Source organism: Macaca nemestrina, chromosome 2, assembly GCF_043159975.1.
Source record: "Macaca nemestrina isolate mMacNem1 chromosome 2, mMacNem.hap1, whole genome shotgun sequence".
Lineage (NCBI taxonomy): Eukaryota > Metazoa > Chordata > Mammalia > Primates > Cercopithecidae > Macaca > Macaca nemestrina.
In genome coordinates, this window is record NC_092126.1 from 143,281,118 (window position 1) to 143,297,343 (window position 16,226).

Below are 16,226 nucleotides of genomic sequence, written 5' to 3' on the forward strand. Positions count from 1 at the left end.
CGGGTGGCAGTGGCAGTTTAATAGTAATAACATATATTGATGGCACGCCTACTTCATGCCTGATGCTTTGCTGAGTGTTTCGTAAACACCATCTTGCTGAACCTCATGCCAGCTTGCTGAGGTAGGTGCTCTTATTTTCCCCATTTTACAGCTGGGAAAAGCGAGGCTTAGGGAAGTTCTGGAACTTGCCTGAAGTTCTTCAGTGAGTAAGTGGCAGAGCTGAGGTTTGAACCTGGGCACTTTGACTCTGGAGCCTCAGTTCCTGCCTGCTGTGGGCTGAGAAGTGGTCTTCACGTCATGCTGCATCAGGAATTGTGGGGAGGATGGTGATGCTTTGTGAAAAGAAGCAAAGCCTTAAGGAGAAATAATCTAGATAGCATTCACATATGCAGAGGTCTTAGATGCGTCAGAGGACAGATAAATAGCAAAAGTTCTGGCAGGCAGCTGTCCTTTGTGGGGCTAAGGGAGGGGACAGGAGTAATTGTTTTATTGTTTTCATAGGCAGGGTCTTGTTCTGTTGCCCAGGCTGGGCTGCAGTGGTACGATCACAGCTCACTGCAGCCTGGAGCTCCTGGGCCCAAGTGATCCTCCCAAGTAGTTGGGATTACAGATGTGTGCCACCATGCCCTGCTAATGTGTTTTTGTTTTTATTTTTATTTTTTGTAGATATGGGTCTGGCTGGTCTCAAACTCCTTGCTGCAAGCCATCCTCCTGTCTTGGCTGTTTAAAATGTGATGACAGGCATGAGCCACTGTGCCTGGTTTAGGAGTAATTGTTTGAACAAGGCTGTTTGAACATAGAGTAGTCTCTATTGCCCAGTGAGACCATCCATAGGCAGCATGATGGGGAGATTCCATTATTGGGCAGGAGGTGGAATTACATGCTTTACAGGGTTCCTTCCAACTTTTATTCCGTGATTCTGTGTTTTTTGAAAGGCTAGAATGCTCTGTGGCTGGGAGTTGAGTGTAATTCACTATTGTTCACCTTTTTTCATCAGGGGAATTAGGAAGGATAAATTATCTTCCCTGAAGTAAAATCTGTCATCGTGGTTCATATAGGAGTTCATTTGTTATGATACACATATGGCTTTTTAAACAGGGGATCCTTTACTGAGTTTAAATTTTGACGCCCTGGAATCTTTCAGAATTCCACTTTGTCTTTCATGGAAGAAAAATAAAAATAACGAGCATAGAGCAATTTCAAGTATGTCAGCCACTGTACCAGGTGCTTTTCAAGCATTATTTCATCCATTCCTCACCACAGCCTCTTGAAGTGAGTATTATCCCCATTTAACAGAGGAGGAAATGAAAGCAGAGCGGTGGCTATGGGCTCCTAATAATAAGCTAAATAATAATAATAAGAAGAAGAAGAACTTAGGGACAGAGAGCCAGGGTGGAGCGCGGGAGCTGAGTGCCTAAGCCTGCCCTTGTGTATGTCAGGCATGGCTTGTCAGCAGAGCCCCGGGTGTCCATAAGCGTTTGAAGTTCCGCAGCTCCATGGCAGGTTGGCGCCAGCTCTGTTTTCTCTGAGGTGGTCCTTGTCATGGTGTGAGTGACACAGGAGCCCTGAGTGCAGCTGCTAGAAGTTCACAGGCACAAATGGTCCATGATCAGATAAAAAGGCGGGCTCTCCCACCCAGCTCTGAACAACAGGAAGTCTTCCAGAAGATTGCTCCTAGGCCCATCACTTCTGGACTGACTTTCCACCTCCACCCCTCCAGGCCACAGAGGCCTGTTCTGTTGACTTTCCCGACCTTTGTTTTTCCTTCCAGGACATCACTGATAATTGCACTAAAACCTATCCTCCTCCCCCCATCTTCTTCCTCCACTTCACTAAGGGGAGGCCAGAGGAGATCTCCAGAGGTTTCTAACTAGACCAGCAAGCTTTCTGCCCGGTCTTTTGTGAGGGGAATTATCACATGAGACCCCTGGGGAAGGATCTGTCCTCCCCCACTTTTTGGTTGTTTTTAATTAGTACCCCTGGCAGATTGCCCAGAGGATCATTAGCTGTGGTGGGTGGACTGGCCTGTGATTTCAGGGGGAGATGTAAAATGTAGCTAAAGGTTACTTGTTCAGTTATCTCGGCCACTTAATAAGTATCTTGGTTAGAAGATGCTTATTTTTTTTCTGACTTCTGAAAGTATTACAGAGCCATGGTAGAAAAATTAGAAAACAGAATTGTGCATAAGAATTGTGCATCAGTTCTCTGTAATCATCTGGAGTATAAGAACATTTAACTTTTTAACCTATGTTCCCAGGATCGCTGTTGATAAACACCTCCACTGAAGAGTCAGATAGACCTAGGTCCCGTGCGGTGGCTCATGGCTGTCATCCCAGCACTTTGGGAGGCTGAGGTGGGCAGATCACTTGAAGCCAGGAGTTCAAGACCAACCTGGCCAACATGGCAAAACCCCATCACTACAAAAAATACAAAAATTTAGCCAGGCTTTGTGGTGGGTGCCTGTAATCCCAGCTACTCAGGAGGCTGAGGCAGGAGAATCGCTTGAACCTGGGAGGTAGAGGTTGCAGTGAGCTGAGATCGCATCACTGCACTCCAGCCTGGGCAACACAGCAAGACTCCATCTCAAAAAAAAACGTCAGATAGACCTGGGTTATAACAACCCTGGTCCTCCTGCTTGCTAATTATATGTGACGTGGGCATCTTACCTCTCTGTATTACACCTCGGTGTCTTCAACAACAAAATGGCAATAATGGTAGGTGCCTACTTCCTGCTGTGGTCATGAGGATTCACTAAGAGAACGTTTGTAAAGCACTCAGCACAATGGTGGGCATGAGAAATCCTTGATAAATGCCAGCTATTATTATCAGAAAAGAAAATAATGCAGAACTGTGCTGTAGGAATGCAATGTCCAGACATCTATTGCAATGATCAGCTGCAAGCAACATGGGGTACATCATGCTTTGTCACTTGAGGACACTGAATCGTCTGCTTCTTCCCATTAAGAGCCTGGAATCTTTCAGCAAGGTATCCAGGTGGTGGTGATAGTTCACAAGACAGCAGGCATTTTCTGGCCTAGTCTCTACTGGGGGCTGAATGCTTATCTGAAGGGTGATCCTGAAAGGAGAGCCTTAGTCGCACTAGACAAGGCCCTAGTCCTCTTGCCGGAGCACATACCTGTTCTCCTGCATTTGGAAATTCCCTGGTGTCCTTTCGGGAGGCCAGGGTGTACAGACACAAATTTGGTCTGGCTCAAAATTCAAACAAATGGTCTTCTAATAATTGATCTTAGAAGTATGCTGACTTCCTGACCCTTTAAGATAAAGTTTTACAATATAAGCACAGAGGGAAATATTAATCTCCCTTGATGTGTTCCATTTGTGCCACTTTTCTGGATGCTATTTAAAACATTGGTTTGCCTTTAGGTATAAAATATGTAGTTATGAAGAATTAAACAATGACGGACATGATTCCAGAGAGTGGTACTTGGCAAACTGTCCTTCTGCACATTATTTATGTGTCTTCCCTCAAGGTCTAGAGATACTGGCTCTTTTGTTTGAGAGTTTATTCTGTGTTCTCAGTTGCTGTCTCCCTCTGTAAATAAGTTCATGTTTAATGAAATGCTCTTTATCTCCACTGCAATATCTGGGTTGTTGGAGGGGAGGGAAGGGGATGACAAATTAGCTTTTCCCTGCAGCTTCTCACAAGCAGTGAACTGAGGTTCTTTAACATGAGTTTGCTTTCAATAGCTGACATTGCTGCTAAGGTAGGAGGTTGCTTCCTGAAGTGTCATGCTGATCATTGCTGCATAATTCTTCCCGAAAGAAAACTTGGCACCCAGAAAGCAATTGAAGGAGACACAATACTGTTCCACACCATTACAACTCTTGTGACTGTGTGGGGTAAATGGCTTCTGGAAGGGGAAGTTGAGTAAATTGATGGATAAAGGTGTCTGGGGTTGGAGGAGGGGTTTTGGGAAAACCTGGGTTGCCCTGGGCATCTCCACACCAGGTGCCTGAGGAAACACGGGGTGATTAGCTGCAGTCCACACCAGCACCCAATCTTCCCACATAACTGACATTTATTTTTTAAATGTCAATTTAGCTTTTTACAATTGGTTCCCACTCCTCAATATTTATGGCCCTGTTGAAAGCTGTTTCTAGGAGTCACATCAATATTTTTGTTGATATTTATATGTGTTTGTGTGTTTAATGGTTTCTGGGCTGTGTACAGATTTCCTGAGACTTAAGAGCTTTTTGTAAGACTGCCTCTCAATAGCTGTGTGTTCCTGGGCAGGGAACCTTATTATTTTTACCCAAATACTGAAGGATCTGGGCCAGGTTCTGTCTAAAGGGTTTTCGTCCTCTGGAAGTGTTTCTTGGTGAAGGATGAGAAGGAAAGACATTTAAGTAGCATTTGGGTGAAGTGCCTACAGTTGTGGAATTCTTAAAAGTCCTAAAAGGCTGCTGGAAATTTGTGGTATTTATTACCAGGTTTCCTTTTATTAATGTCATTTTGTTGGTTTGGTACCTTAGCCCAGGCACTGTGGCCTTGCCAGAAGCAAGTTTTTATACCAGGTGTTTCCTTCTGACTTAACATTCCCTGAGGCAAATTGAATATGTTAATGTTTCATAAGTCAGACTTTCCAAGTAACTCCCTAATCACTGCAACGTTCTTGGCTGAGTTCCCTGCAGGCTTTCTACTCACTGCAGTTTTTATTATCAAGGGTCCTCAACTTGTAGAATCTGATTCAGGCATGGTTTTGTTAGAAACAAATGTTACTGTGGTTGGAATATCCTGAAATTAAATAATATACGGGGAAAAAATGTTGTTGCATATGTCTTTACTTGGCTCATTGAATTGCCTGCCTGTCAAACTCTTATTTAAATTTGGCTTTTAAGTAAGGCGCTTTGGAAAATTGAGCTAAGCCAACTCTTAGTGACTTTTTCCCCCTCTGAGCATTTCTTTTCTTCTAACAATGTTGCATATTTTACTTTGTCTAGGATTTTCAAGAAAGACATGTCTGACAAAATGTCTAGCTTCCTGCATATTGGAGACATTTGTTCTCTGTACGCGGAGGGATCGACAAATGGATTTATTAGCACCTTGGGGTAAGAGCATGCAATTTCTTTTGTGGCAGGATTTGTTTAAGACATCATAACATCAGCTTAAAACTGATTTTTCTAACATACGAACATTACCATTTTACTTGGCTTTCTAAGTGCGGTTGAAATCACAAACGCCAAATCCCATATTAGCCAAGTTTAACCTCTCATACAAAAACACAATTTTCTGTATATTTCTGAAAGAGTAAAACCTCATTATTTAGGACACTATTCCGAGTTTATTAAAATTTGCTCTTCCTTTCTATATAAAAGGGAGTGCCTTTATTCCACTATGGAGTACAGTTTAAATGGAATAAAGTGTAAGGATGAATATTTACAGAGCCCAAAGAAGTGCTTTTTAGTTTTGTAACGGCTCTTCTTTTCAAATAGTGACTCCTTTATAATATAAGCAAAGACCAAACCTCCTGGGCTGCCTATCTTTTTTCTTTGAAGCAGACATTTCCTACTTTACATTGCTGTATACGTTTGAAAATTATAAATTGCATAAAGTTCTGTAAATCAGATTTTTGCTCTTTTGTGCTTTTTTCCCAATCTTTATACAACTTTTAAGGGTGTAAATATATTTCATAATGTACTCATTTGATTATCTTCTCCCTTCTCCTCCTACGCCTATTGTCTAGAAGAGGAAATGAGAGGTGAAATAGTCCCAAAGGCAGACAGAAGCAGAATGGAGAATCAAGATGGTTAACTCCAAAATAGTTACGAATGGTCTACATTGTCTTTGTGTAGAAAGGAGTAGTGAGGCCCCCCGGGTGGCACTGTTGAATCTGGCAAGAGCTGGTCTCAAATAAATTGGGGGAAGGAAGACCAGCAGCTTCTCCAAGAACCTCATTTTTACAGCAGCCAGACCTTCCTTTTAATTACAGCTATTATTTAAAGCATGCTTGTTTTCTGGTATTTGTGCAGAACGAGTATTTCTAGGCTGTCATGCAGGTTACTCCACACTCAGGGAGCAAATTATTATAGATACAGAATTATAGCTCAATTAGACTTGTGCTCCCACTGTAGAGAGATTTTGTTTCAAATGCCATCTAGTGAAAAGAAGTCATCCATGGCTGCCTGATCACCAGATCCAGTGACTTTCTACATTTGACCTCTCTCCGTTATGGACCTACCCTTAACAATTTATCTTCTGTGGCTTTTGGCAAAGAGGCCTCCTTCTGCCCTGCCTCTGACTGTCCCTCCTTTCTTCATGGTTGGCTCCTTCCTCTTTTCATCGTCTGTGGTTGACTCTTTTACCCTCTTCTTATTTTCAGCAATGACAGCAACAGTAATAAATGGAAAGCACTACATGAGCCCAGTGGGTATTTGCTGTGTGCTAGGCATTATGCTAAATACTGTGCCTACATCTTCCTTAATTCTTACACAACTGTCTATGGTGAACACTCTCATCATTACCATTTGTGGAGGCAAAAGTTTTGAGCTTCAGAGAGGCAAAGTCACTTGCCCAAGATTTCACAGCTCAGAAAATTCCAGACTGCAAGGCTAGGGCTGCCAACAGTTGCTCTCTGCAGGCCAGCTTCTCTCTTTCCGGCTTCCTTGTCTGCCCACAGCTCTCCCTCCTCCTTGGCTGTGCACAGCCTCTATCTGGATGCCGGGTTAAACCTCAACCCACTCTATGCCCATGTTTCCCCTGGGGGTCTTGATTTCCCAGTCACCCAGGTACCTCCTGAGCCCCTGAGATCTTAGTACCTTCTTTCTCTTCCAGGGCATCCCTTCTTGAAAATCATATGAATTGCTTTTTAAGTGTTTTCCTCAAACATTGCAAACAAATTAATGGTGAGTCCCTCCTGCCCTTTTAAAGTGAGGAGGGCTGCTTTTTGAACTTTGGGCTGCTAATACTTTATTGAGATGAATACTTTATTTTCTCAGTTGCTTGCACATATTTGAGGATAGCAGTGTAAAAATGGGGTTAGAAAGAAAGTTTGACAACCTTTCTGTCTTTAATATTTTTAGCATTTATGGAGGACCTGTTGTGGACTACAATGAGTGACTGCCAGTTGTTAATGGGACTCACTGTGTAGCACTCCAGCCCCATCCCTTTTATATAGATGGTGATTACCTCCAAATGGCTTCATCTACTGATTAAACTTTAGAACTCCAATAGGATCTTGGAGGGCAAGTGTGTATGTGTGCACGTTACTCAGTGGCATGCTTCTGAATTGCCTTTTTAGCTTGTTAAAAATAAAGGTTCAGTTTGGTGCAGTAGCTAACACCTATAATCCCAGCTACTTGGGAGGCTGAGATGGGAGGATCCTTTGAGGCCAGGAGTTCAAGACCAGCTTTTAAGACCAGCCTGGGCATCATAGCAAGAACCCTGCCTCTTTAAAAAAACAAGGCGGGGGGATTCTTGGGCCTCATCCTGTAGCACAGCTTTAGTAAGCTGGGTTGACAGAGTCCTGGTGTCAGTGTATTTGGAAACAATGAGTCTGATGAACATCCCCCTCGTTAAGAATCCCTGAGACCAACTTTCATTACACAGATGAAAAAACTGAGACCAGTAGGGGTAAAATGCCATAGTCATGATCATGCCACTAGTAGGTGGCAGAGTGCCATCTACAATTCATTTGTCTTCTGAGCTTGACTGGGGTTCCTCTTACCACTTCCTCCCCATTTGAGAACTTGATGATTTATTTATTTATTTTTTTTCTTGAGACGGAGTCTCGCTGTGTCGCCAGGCTGGAGTGCAGTGGCGTGATCTCGGCTCGCTGCACCCTCCGCCTCCTGCCTCCTGGGTTCAAGCGATTCTCCTGCCTCAGCCTCCCGTGTAGCTGGGACTATCAGCGCTCACCACCACGCCCAGCTAATTTTTGAATTTCTAGTAGAGACAGGGTTTTGCCACGTTGGCCAGAATGGTCTCGATCTGTTGACCTCGTGATCTGCCCGTTTCAGCCTCCCAAAGTGCTGGGATTACAGGTGTGAGCCACCACGCCTGGCCATGAGAACTTGATTATTTATTAACCTAGCCCTACCTTGGATTCTGAGCTCACCCTGTCAAGCATTATGTTAGCTCTGGGGGCATTACTGTACTTACACTCACAGGAGCTCAGGGTGGGGGTTTTATATATGTATATTCTGCTCTTGATTTTTACATGAGAACTCAGGCCATTGGCTACACTGTCCCTCTTGTTGATACAGTGAGGTCTTGTGCTGTGAAGCTGAAGGAGGCAAACTGCTGGTGGGGTACCATGGATACTTCGATTTACCTACCAAATAGATACTGAGCTGCCAGCCTTGGGCATCTTCTGGCCTTCATGGAGCTGGTAGCCTGATGCACCTTTGGAGTCTCAGTCAGTGAGGTTGGGAGGACGGAGAAGGAGAGGCAGAGAGTGTCTGAAGCAGGAAAGGCCTGGGGGGCTTTGTGGAGAAGGTGGGGCTCTTAATCTGAGTCCTGAAAGACAGGCAGGACTTTAGGAGGCAAAAGGGAATCTTGGAGAATAGAACAGTAAGGGTAAAGGCTGAATATTTAATGGTACCTTGCATTTGGGATAAGAGGAGGCAGCACAGATGAATGGAGGAACCCTGGAAAACCATAGCATGTTAGCTGGGAACAAGTGCAAGTTCTGTGGTCACTTGGAAGATTAGCCAGTTCTATCAGTACCAGTTTTAGGAGCTTGGACAAGTTGTGTAACTTCTCAGAGTCTCAGTTCCCTCATCTGTTCAAAAATATATTTTTAAGTGGTTCTTCTAAAAGAATTGTGCAAGTTAGACTTAGCAGTCAGGATTTCAAATACTGAGTCTTTATGTAATGTCGGCTTATTTATTTGTAATTTTTTTGTGCTTTCCCCACTAGTTGCTTTTGATGCTCCAGAGTCCTTTCATATCTTCATGAGTGTGCACTCATGGTTCTCTCCACCTGGAAACGCTCCCCTCTAGCCTCTCACATCTATTTCCACTCTTCCAGTAGTTCCATTAGAACTTCCTCTGTCTGCAGCTTCTCAGATGACCTCAGGCACAGTTCGCTTCTGGCTGTTATTTTTTTTATTCCTTCTCTTACAGCCCTTAGATTATATTCTCCTTATCAGTTTGTTCTTAAGGCTCCTGCACTAGCCTTGAGCTCCCAAAGGGCAAGGGCCTGACTCATCTTCACTGGGCACAAAGTCAGCTCCTCAGCTACCCTTAGTTGAATGCAACTGCCCCTTGCTGTGTCTCACGACTTCAGCCACCTTGCATGCTATACTCAAATCTCCCATGGACGTGGTTATGGGAAAGGAGCCACGGAAAACAGTAGCTTAATGTGTCCTTCACAGAACAGAACCCTGGGCTTTTGGATTAGGTTTAGATCCATGCATAGGAAGTCTCTAGTGTAAAGAGTTCCTGGCAGGAGAATATGGTAGTCTAAATGTTGCACAGGAAAAGCCCTGGGATATCTGATTTTTGCATGGTGCTAAGAGTTTCATTTTCATACACTTAACTTGACAGAGCATTTATCTGTCTTCTTTACAGCCTGGTTGATGATCGTTGTGTTGTACAGCCAGAAACCGGGGACCTTAACAATCCACCTAAGAAATTCAGAGGTAAGCTTTCCTGGAGTGGTCACCTTGACTCACTTGAAAATTCATGAAGTGTGTTGTTGGTGTGTGCGTGTGTGTGTGTGTGTGTCGTGTGTGTTTATAAGCAAGATAGGCTTATTATGTTTTTTTTGGAGTATGATTTCAGTTCTCAGCTTTACAACTTCTTGAAAAATACATACATAAATTTAGTATCAAGATTGTGATGTCTTTCACTGGGTCCTTAATTTGTCTATTGAATATGTATTGACAAGTGCTAATTCGGTTTAAAGTCTTACATTTGTATGGATATTTCTTCAAACAAATAGGATTTATGGATCCAGTCACAGGGAATATTCATTATTTTAGCGGATCTCACTGTCCCTTTGGGGATGCTGATATTCTTAGATACCTTCTTTAAGGAGGTGTGTAATGATACCTTACTGAACGTCTCACTGGAATGAAATGTTCTTAATTATTGCGCTTGTTTTTTGAGTTAAAAGATGTAGGCAGGCTGGGCGCAGTGGCTCATGCCTGTAATCCCAGCACTTTAGGAGGCTGGGGTGGGCAGATTGCTTGAGACTGGGAATTCGAGACCAGCCTGGGCAACATGGTGAAACCCTGTCTCTACTAAAAATACAGAAATTAGCTGGGTGTGGTAGCATGCACCCGTAGTTCCAGCTACTCAGGAGGCTGAGGTTGGGAGGATCACCTGAGCCTGGGAGTTCCAGGCTGCGGTGAACCGAGATCTCACCACTGTACTCCAGCCTGGACGACAGAGTGATACCCTGTCTCAAACACAAAAACAAAGAAAAGGCATAGGCAGGGCAGCTTTTCTACCCAAATTAGTTTTTTCTTTAGGCCTCCTGAATTTGGTATCTTTCTCCAAAGGTAACTGAGTTTACTGTAGGAGGTCTTTGAAGTACACTTGGTGTCTTATATGATAAACAGTGGTTTTTCTTTTCTGTTCTTGTGGTTGGTGGTCCTCAGCTCTAGCCACATATTAGGATTATCTGAGGGAGCTTTTATTTTTTTATTTTATTTTTTATTTTTTTGAGACGGAGTCTCGCTCTGTCGCCCAGGCTGGAGTGCAGTGGCGCGATCTCGGCTCACTGCAAGCTCCGCCTCCCGGGTTCACGCCATTCTCCTGCCTCAGCCTCCCGAGTAGCTGGGACTACAGGTGCCCACAACCGCGCCCGGCTAATTTTTTGTATTTTTAGTAGAGACGGGGTTTCACCGTGGTCTCGATCTCCTGACCTTGTGATCCGCCCGCCTCGGCCTCCCAAAGTGCTGGGATTACAGGCGTGAGCCACCGCGCCCGGCCGGGAGCTTTTAAATTAAATAGATGCTTGGGGCTCCACTGTAGAGCTTAGGACTAAGGGATCCACTGGGGAGCCCTAAGCATCTATTTAATAATTAAATTATTTATCAGTTAAGCTCAACTCTGGAATTAGGGCTGATTCTTTACAGCCAGGGTGGAAAACCACTGGGTTAGGTATTTGACTGATGGCCTCAGTCCCAAAGGGCTCAAATCTTGCCATTTGCAGATTATATAATTCGAGTTCTAAGTTCTTATTGTTTAGTGGTTTAGAAACTGGTTGACTTTTTTGGATAAAAGCTAAATACGTTAGAATAAAATAGAACGCAGACGTTCAGATGGAGAAAAGCCATTTGGAAGACATTTGGTGTTGAGTTGCATCCAGTTGGCGTGAGGCTATCAGGAGAATGTTTTCACCTGAGGATGGGTGGGGGTTGGGGGAGACTGTTAAAAAAAACAGAAGGAAAAAGAGTTGTTGATATAAGCTGTAAGAGGAACCCAAGGCGGCTATTGCCTCCACCGCCTTTTTCTTCTCAATGCTTCTTTCATGTTTTCTTGCAAGACAAGACAAAATCTTGAGTGCTGCAGAAATGAAAGATTTCGTCCAATGATCATAATTCAGTCACTCATAGAATTACTTCCCCACCGTGAATATTGAAAGGGACAAGATCAATTGACTGTGCCAGGCCCTGTGCTAAGCACTCTGCCTGCATTAGCTCAGGGAGCCATCCCTCCTCCCTAGGAAGAGATTGATACACTCGGAACTTAAGAACCTTGTCTGAGGTCACATGGCTGGTGACAGATGGAGTGGGAGCCATGGTTCTCAACTTTAGCTGCACAGGGAAATCACCTGGAGAACTCTCAGAAACACTGATATCTGAATCCAGATCAGGGATTTTGAGTTAAATGGACATTGGGATTTTTGAAAGCTTCTCAGGTATTTCTCTTGTGCCACCAAGATGAAGAACCATGGCTAATGAAATGTAGGCTAATAAAACCTGGACTTTGTTATTCAAGGAAGAGCTGGTCTAGATTTGGCTTTTGCAGCTGGAACCAAGGGGAGGGATATGCATCAGGAAGGCATTGCTTGGTCCAGTGTGACCTCTTATCTTGTTCTATAAACAGGCCTGGGGAGCTGGGAGATGAACCTGGGAGAGATTCTAATGTACTGTATGAAGTTAACTAATGGCTATTTGTCTTTTACAAATATATGCACGTAATTTGAAATTTTATTTTTTAAATCAACATATATTTAAAACACATGATGTTTTAAAATATGTATATATAGTGGAATGGTGAAATTGAGTTAATTCACATATACGTTACCTCACATGCTTATTATTATTTTTGGTGAGAACATTTAAAAACTACTCTTAGTGAGTCTCAAGTATACTGTATATTGTTATTTGCTGTAGTCGCTATGTTGTACAATAGATCTCTGGAACTTATTCCTCCTAACTGAAATTTGTATCCCTTGGCCAACATCTCAATCCTCCACCCCAGTCCCTGGTGACCAGCATTCTACTCTCTGTTTCTAGGAGTTCAATCTTTGTAGATTCCACATATAAGCAAGATCATGTGGTACTTGTCTTTCTGTGCCTGGCTTATTTCACTTAGCGTAATGTCCTCCAGGTTCATCCATGTTGTCACAAATGAACCAGGGGCTGTTTGAATACAGGGTTAGAATGTTAAAAATAAATAGGACTATAGCAGTGGAAGTCGGAGGAGATATGTTTTTCTGGCATGACTGTAAAGGTGCCTGGTGCTTGGGTGTGTATGTGGTGGCTGATTTGAAGCGACTGTTTTGAGATAACAGTAATAGTCTGACAGAAGCTATTTGGAAGGAAGCAAATTCCTTTTACAGCCTGGCCTGGTTCTACAGGTGGTCACATGACAGTGACTTGATTTGTTGACTGCCTTTCTCCCTAAATTAAAAATAAAGGTTTCTGGGTTGTGAGCTGCTTTGTCCTTGTGGGAAAATCTGGTTCAAAACAAGCTCTGCTGCAGGCTTTGGGAATGTAGGTCAGGACTTCCTTAATTCCACGTGCTCAACCAGAGGCCCCCTGCACCCAGGTGAGGGGCCCAGGCAGCTCTGCCTTTGCAGGCTGCCTCAGTGCTGGAACGATCTGCTCCTTCACCATGGAAGTTGGGCAGTGAGGTTTAAAAAAATTTTCCAATGCATTCCTTCAACTGCGGTGCAGCATTCTTTGACTTTTTTTTTTTTCTAAAATGAAGAAAAAGATCTCTCTTTTGGAAGCAATTGCTGCCTTTCCAAATATAAGTGTATTTTGGAGCTGAAGTCATTTTGATGTTTAGAAATTGTGCATAGGGCAGTTGGGCAATTTGGAGGCATTTCTAGTCCATTTCCTCACGGACCCGTTGCACTCTAGAGTTTAACAAACACATATGGAAAAGCGAGATGCTGGCAAGCAGCCGAATGGGATGATGGAGTCTTTATCTGAGCAATCAGCAGAGCTGCATGTAGTCATTTGGGTTTGTTCTTGCTTCCATTGTTTCCTTGCCAAGTTATTTCCTATATTGAGAACCATCATAACCTGTTCTTAAGTAAATGGAAATCCAAGGCCTGTTTATGCAGTATTCCCCATGGCTTCTGACTTTGCGTCTTTAATTTTGTGAGCTCCTGAGATCTGCAGCCCTGACGGTTAATAAAAGAGGCTGTTGGATCAGGCTTCCTGGTTCGTATCCAAGTTCCATGAATTCTTTGCTGTGTGACCCTGAACAGATTACTTCACCTTTGCAAACCTTGATTTTCTTACCTGTAAAATGGGAGAGGATAATAGGCTCTATCTCATAAGGTCATTGGGAAGATTAATTGTGTGTTAAGAATTTAGTACTGGGGGAGCCTGACCCTTAGTTAAGAGTTTGGTAAGACTTACTCTTTTCTTTGTGTTCCCAGTACTTAGTACAGAGCCTAGTACTTGTAAATCTCATATTTAATTATATGAGAATAATTATATATTGCTATTCTTTTTGTCTTCAAATTGTTTGTGGGTGGGGACATGCACATGAACCCCTGGGCTTGGATTTGAACCCCATTGCCCCTGTGTACAAGCTAAGTAACCTTGATAGATTACATAATATTTCTCAGCTTGTTTCCTCACCTGTGAAATAGGGTCAAATAATTCCATCCTTATAAAAATAATATGCATAAAGAGCCGAATAGAGTGCTTAGTACACAGTAGTTGTTCAGTGAGTGGTTGCTGTTAATTTTTGCAGTAGATGTAAAAGAGTTCAACATCGAACACACTTGCTTTTTTTTCTCTGATGGCTGAAAGTACATTTCCAAAGTGTATTGCTTTTTTGTTTGTGTGTGATTTCCTTGAATATATCTCTTGCCTCTCACTTTCTCTGTAGAAAGAAAAGGTTGGCTGCACGTGTGTTTCACATAAGCCACATCTTTTTCATCTGAATGAATTTTGGACAATATCATTGTCCTCGTAAGTGATGAGGAGAGCTGAGACTTAGAATAATGCAGCAATTTTAGTTCTTTGATTAATGTGGTACCATTTTAAAGCCCCATTGTCCATGGAAGGTAAGGCAGAACCTCTTCTACTCCCTGATTTGTGTTGTCTTTGCCCATAATCTTGAAAGAACAGAGAAGGCAAACATCAGATTGAAACAGGGAATAGGAACTTGGTGGTTAGTGAATTCCTTTCTCTGTATTATCTTTTCCTCTTCCCACTTTTACCAGTCCCTCCCCCTGCTCCCTCATGCTAAATGTAAAGGCATCTTCTACAAAGAAAAGGTGGAAACTAACAACCAGTCTTCATTTTGCTCCCAGAATCTCTGCTCTTTTTAAATGTAAATCACCTCCAGGGTTGTTGGGAACTGGACCTTTGGGCAATTAGATAGGCTTTAGTGTTGATCATGCCATTATTGCATAAGATTGGGGCAGTAGTCAGGCTCTTGCTTTCAAAACCTGATCTTCTCTGTTCATATCAAGAGGCCAGTCATGGCTCCACATTCTTGACGTTGGACAGATGTTACCATATCAATAATATCAAAGTGTGCGGCTTTTAACCTTACAGGGAGCCCCTTAGTTTCAGAATAAAAGCTGTTGGAAGGGGAACTTACAGTTCAAAATGAGGAGAAGTTGGGGCAGGAAAAAATGATATATAATATATATAAACAGTTGCAGTGAAGACAACAAATTACATCAATATGTAGTGAAAATCTTTAAGGAACTTGTTTAGTATAATTTGTTGTCTTCACTGCAACTGTTTATATATAAGTAGAAGCAAAGCAGGTGAAATTTCTTCCTACCTAGTATAAAACCTGGCCTACTGGGGAAAAGTAGATGAGGATGCTTCTCATGTCCTAATCTTTCGCTGTGCAGCACCCCCTGAGACCAGAGCACATCTATTTGGTACCTGATGCCATTTGAGATGACAAGAGTTACGAGCTGGCCCAGTGCCATGTGACTTATGAGTGTCGTAGCCAGAGCCCTCTTTCAAAGGCTGGGCCCAGTGCTTTTCTTCCTTTGTAGTTTTATAGAGACAAGGTCTCACTCTGTTGTCCAGGCTGGAGTGCAATTGTGTGGTCATGGCTCACTCACTTTGACCTCCTGGGTTCAAACAATCCTCCTTCCTCAGTCTCCTGAGTAGCTAGGATTACAGATATACCCTTCATGCCTGAGTTCTTTTCAAATTTTTGTAGAGATGGGGGTCTTGCTATGATGCTCAGGCTGGTCTTGAACTCATGGCCCCAAGCCATCCACCACCTTGGCCTCTCAAATTGCTGGGATTACATAATATTTCTCAGCTTGTTTCCTCACCTGTGAAATAGGGTCAAACAATTCCATCCTTATAAAAATAATATGCATAAAGAGCCGAATAGAGTGCTTAGCACACAGTAGTTGTGTACTAAGTAGTTGTGTACTGGTGTGAGCCGCTGTATCCTGCCACACTTAATACACTTTTAGCCATTGCCCCGACCAGCTGTGGGATGCGCAGTATGTTACTTACAGTAGAATGAGTCCTGTTTGTAGTACAAATGAGGGTCTGGCCTGGGGCAGTATAATCCAGTTTCTGGGCATTTCCAGAGTAAAATGTTGGTGGAAGACCCCAGGTTCCTCAACATATGCCCGGCTAGAAATAATGACAGGTGAGTATTGTGCGGTCACCATGATACTGGCATGGAGAAGAGTATGTTGCTTGGCTATAACGAGCCACTCTTGGACTTAAAGCATGGCCATGAACTTGAGGATCAGACTCGTGGCCTTTTTATTTTTATTGGAGCCTTCTTTCCCCAGTCCCAGAGTGCTGGCACTATGTTAGCCCCTTCTAGTAGGGGGCTGGTGGATTTAGTAGGAT

At 43.1% G+C, this 16,226-nt stretch overlaps 1 protein-coding gene across 1 annotated transcript in view; it reads left to right on the top strand.

Moving 5' to 3' along the window:
• Positions 1-16,226, top strand: part of LOC105477623 (inositol 1,4,5-trisphosphate receptor type 1) — a 356,056-nt gene that overhangs the window by 18,459 nt on the left and 321,371 nt on the right. The window contains exons 3-4 of the mRNA XM_071092119.1: positions 4,963-5,070; positions 9,532-9,602. Coding sequence (XP_070948220.1) covers positions 4,979-5,070; positions 9,532-9,602 — 163 coding nt within the window. The 5' untranslated portion in view covers positions 4,963-4,978. The remainder of the gene's footprint in view (positions 1-4,962; positions 5,071-9,531; positions 9,603-16,226) is intronic.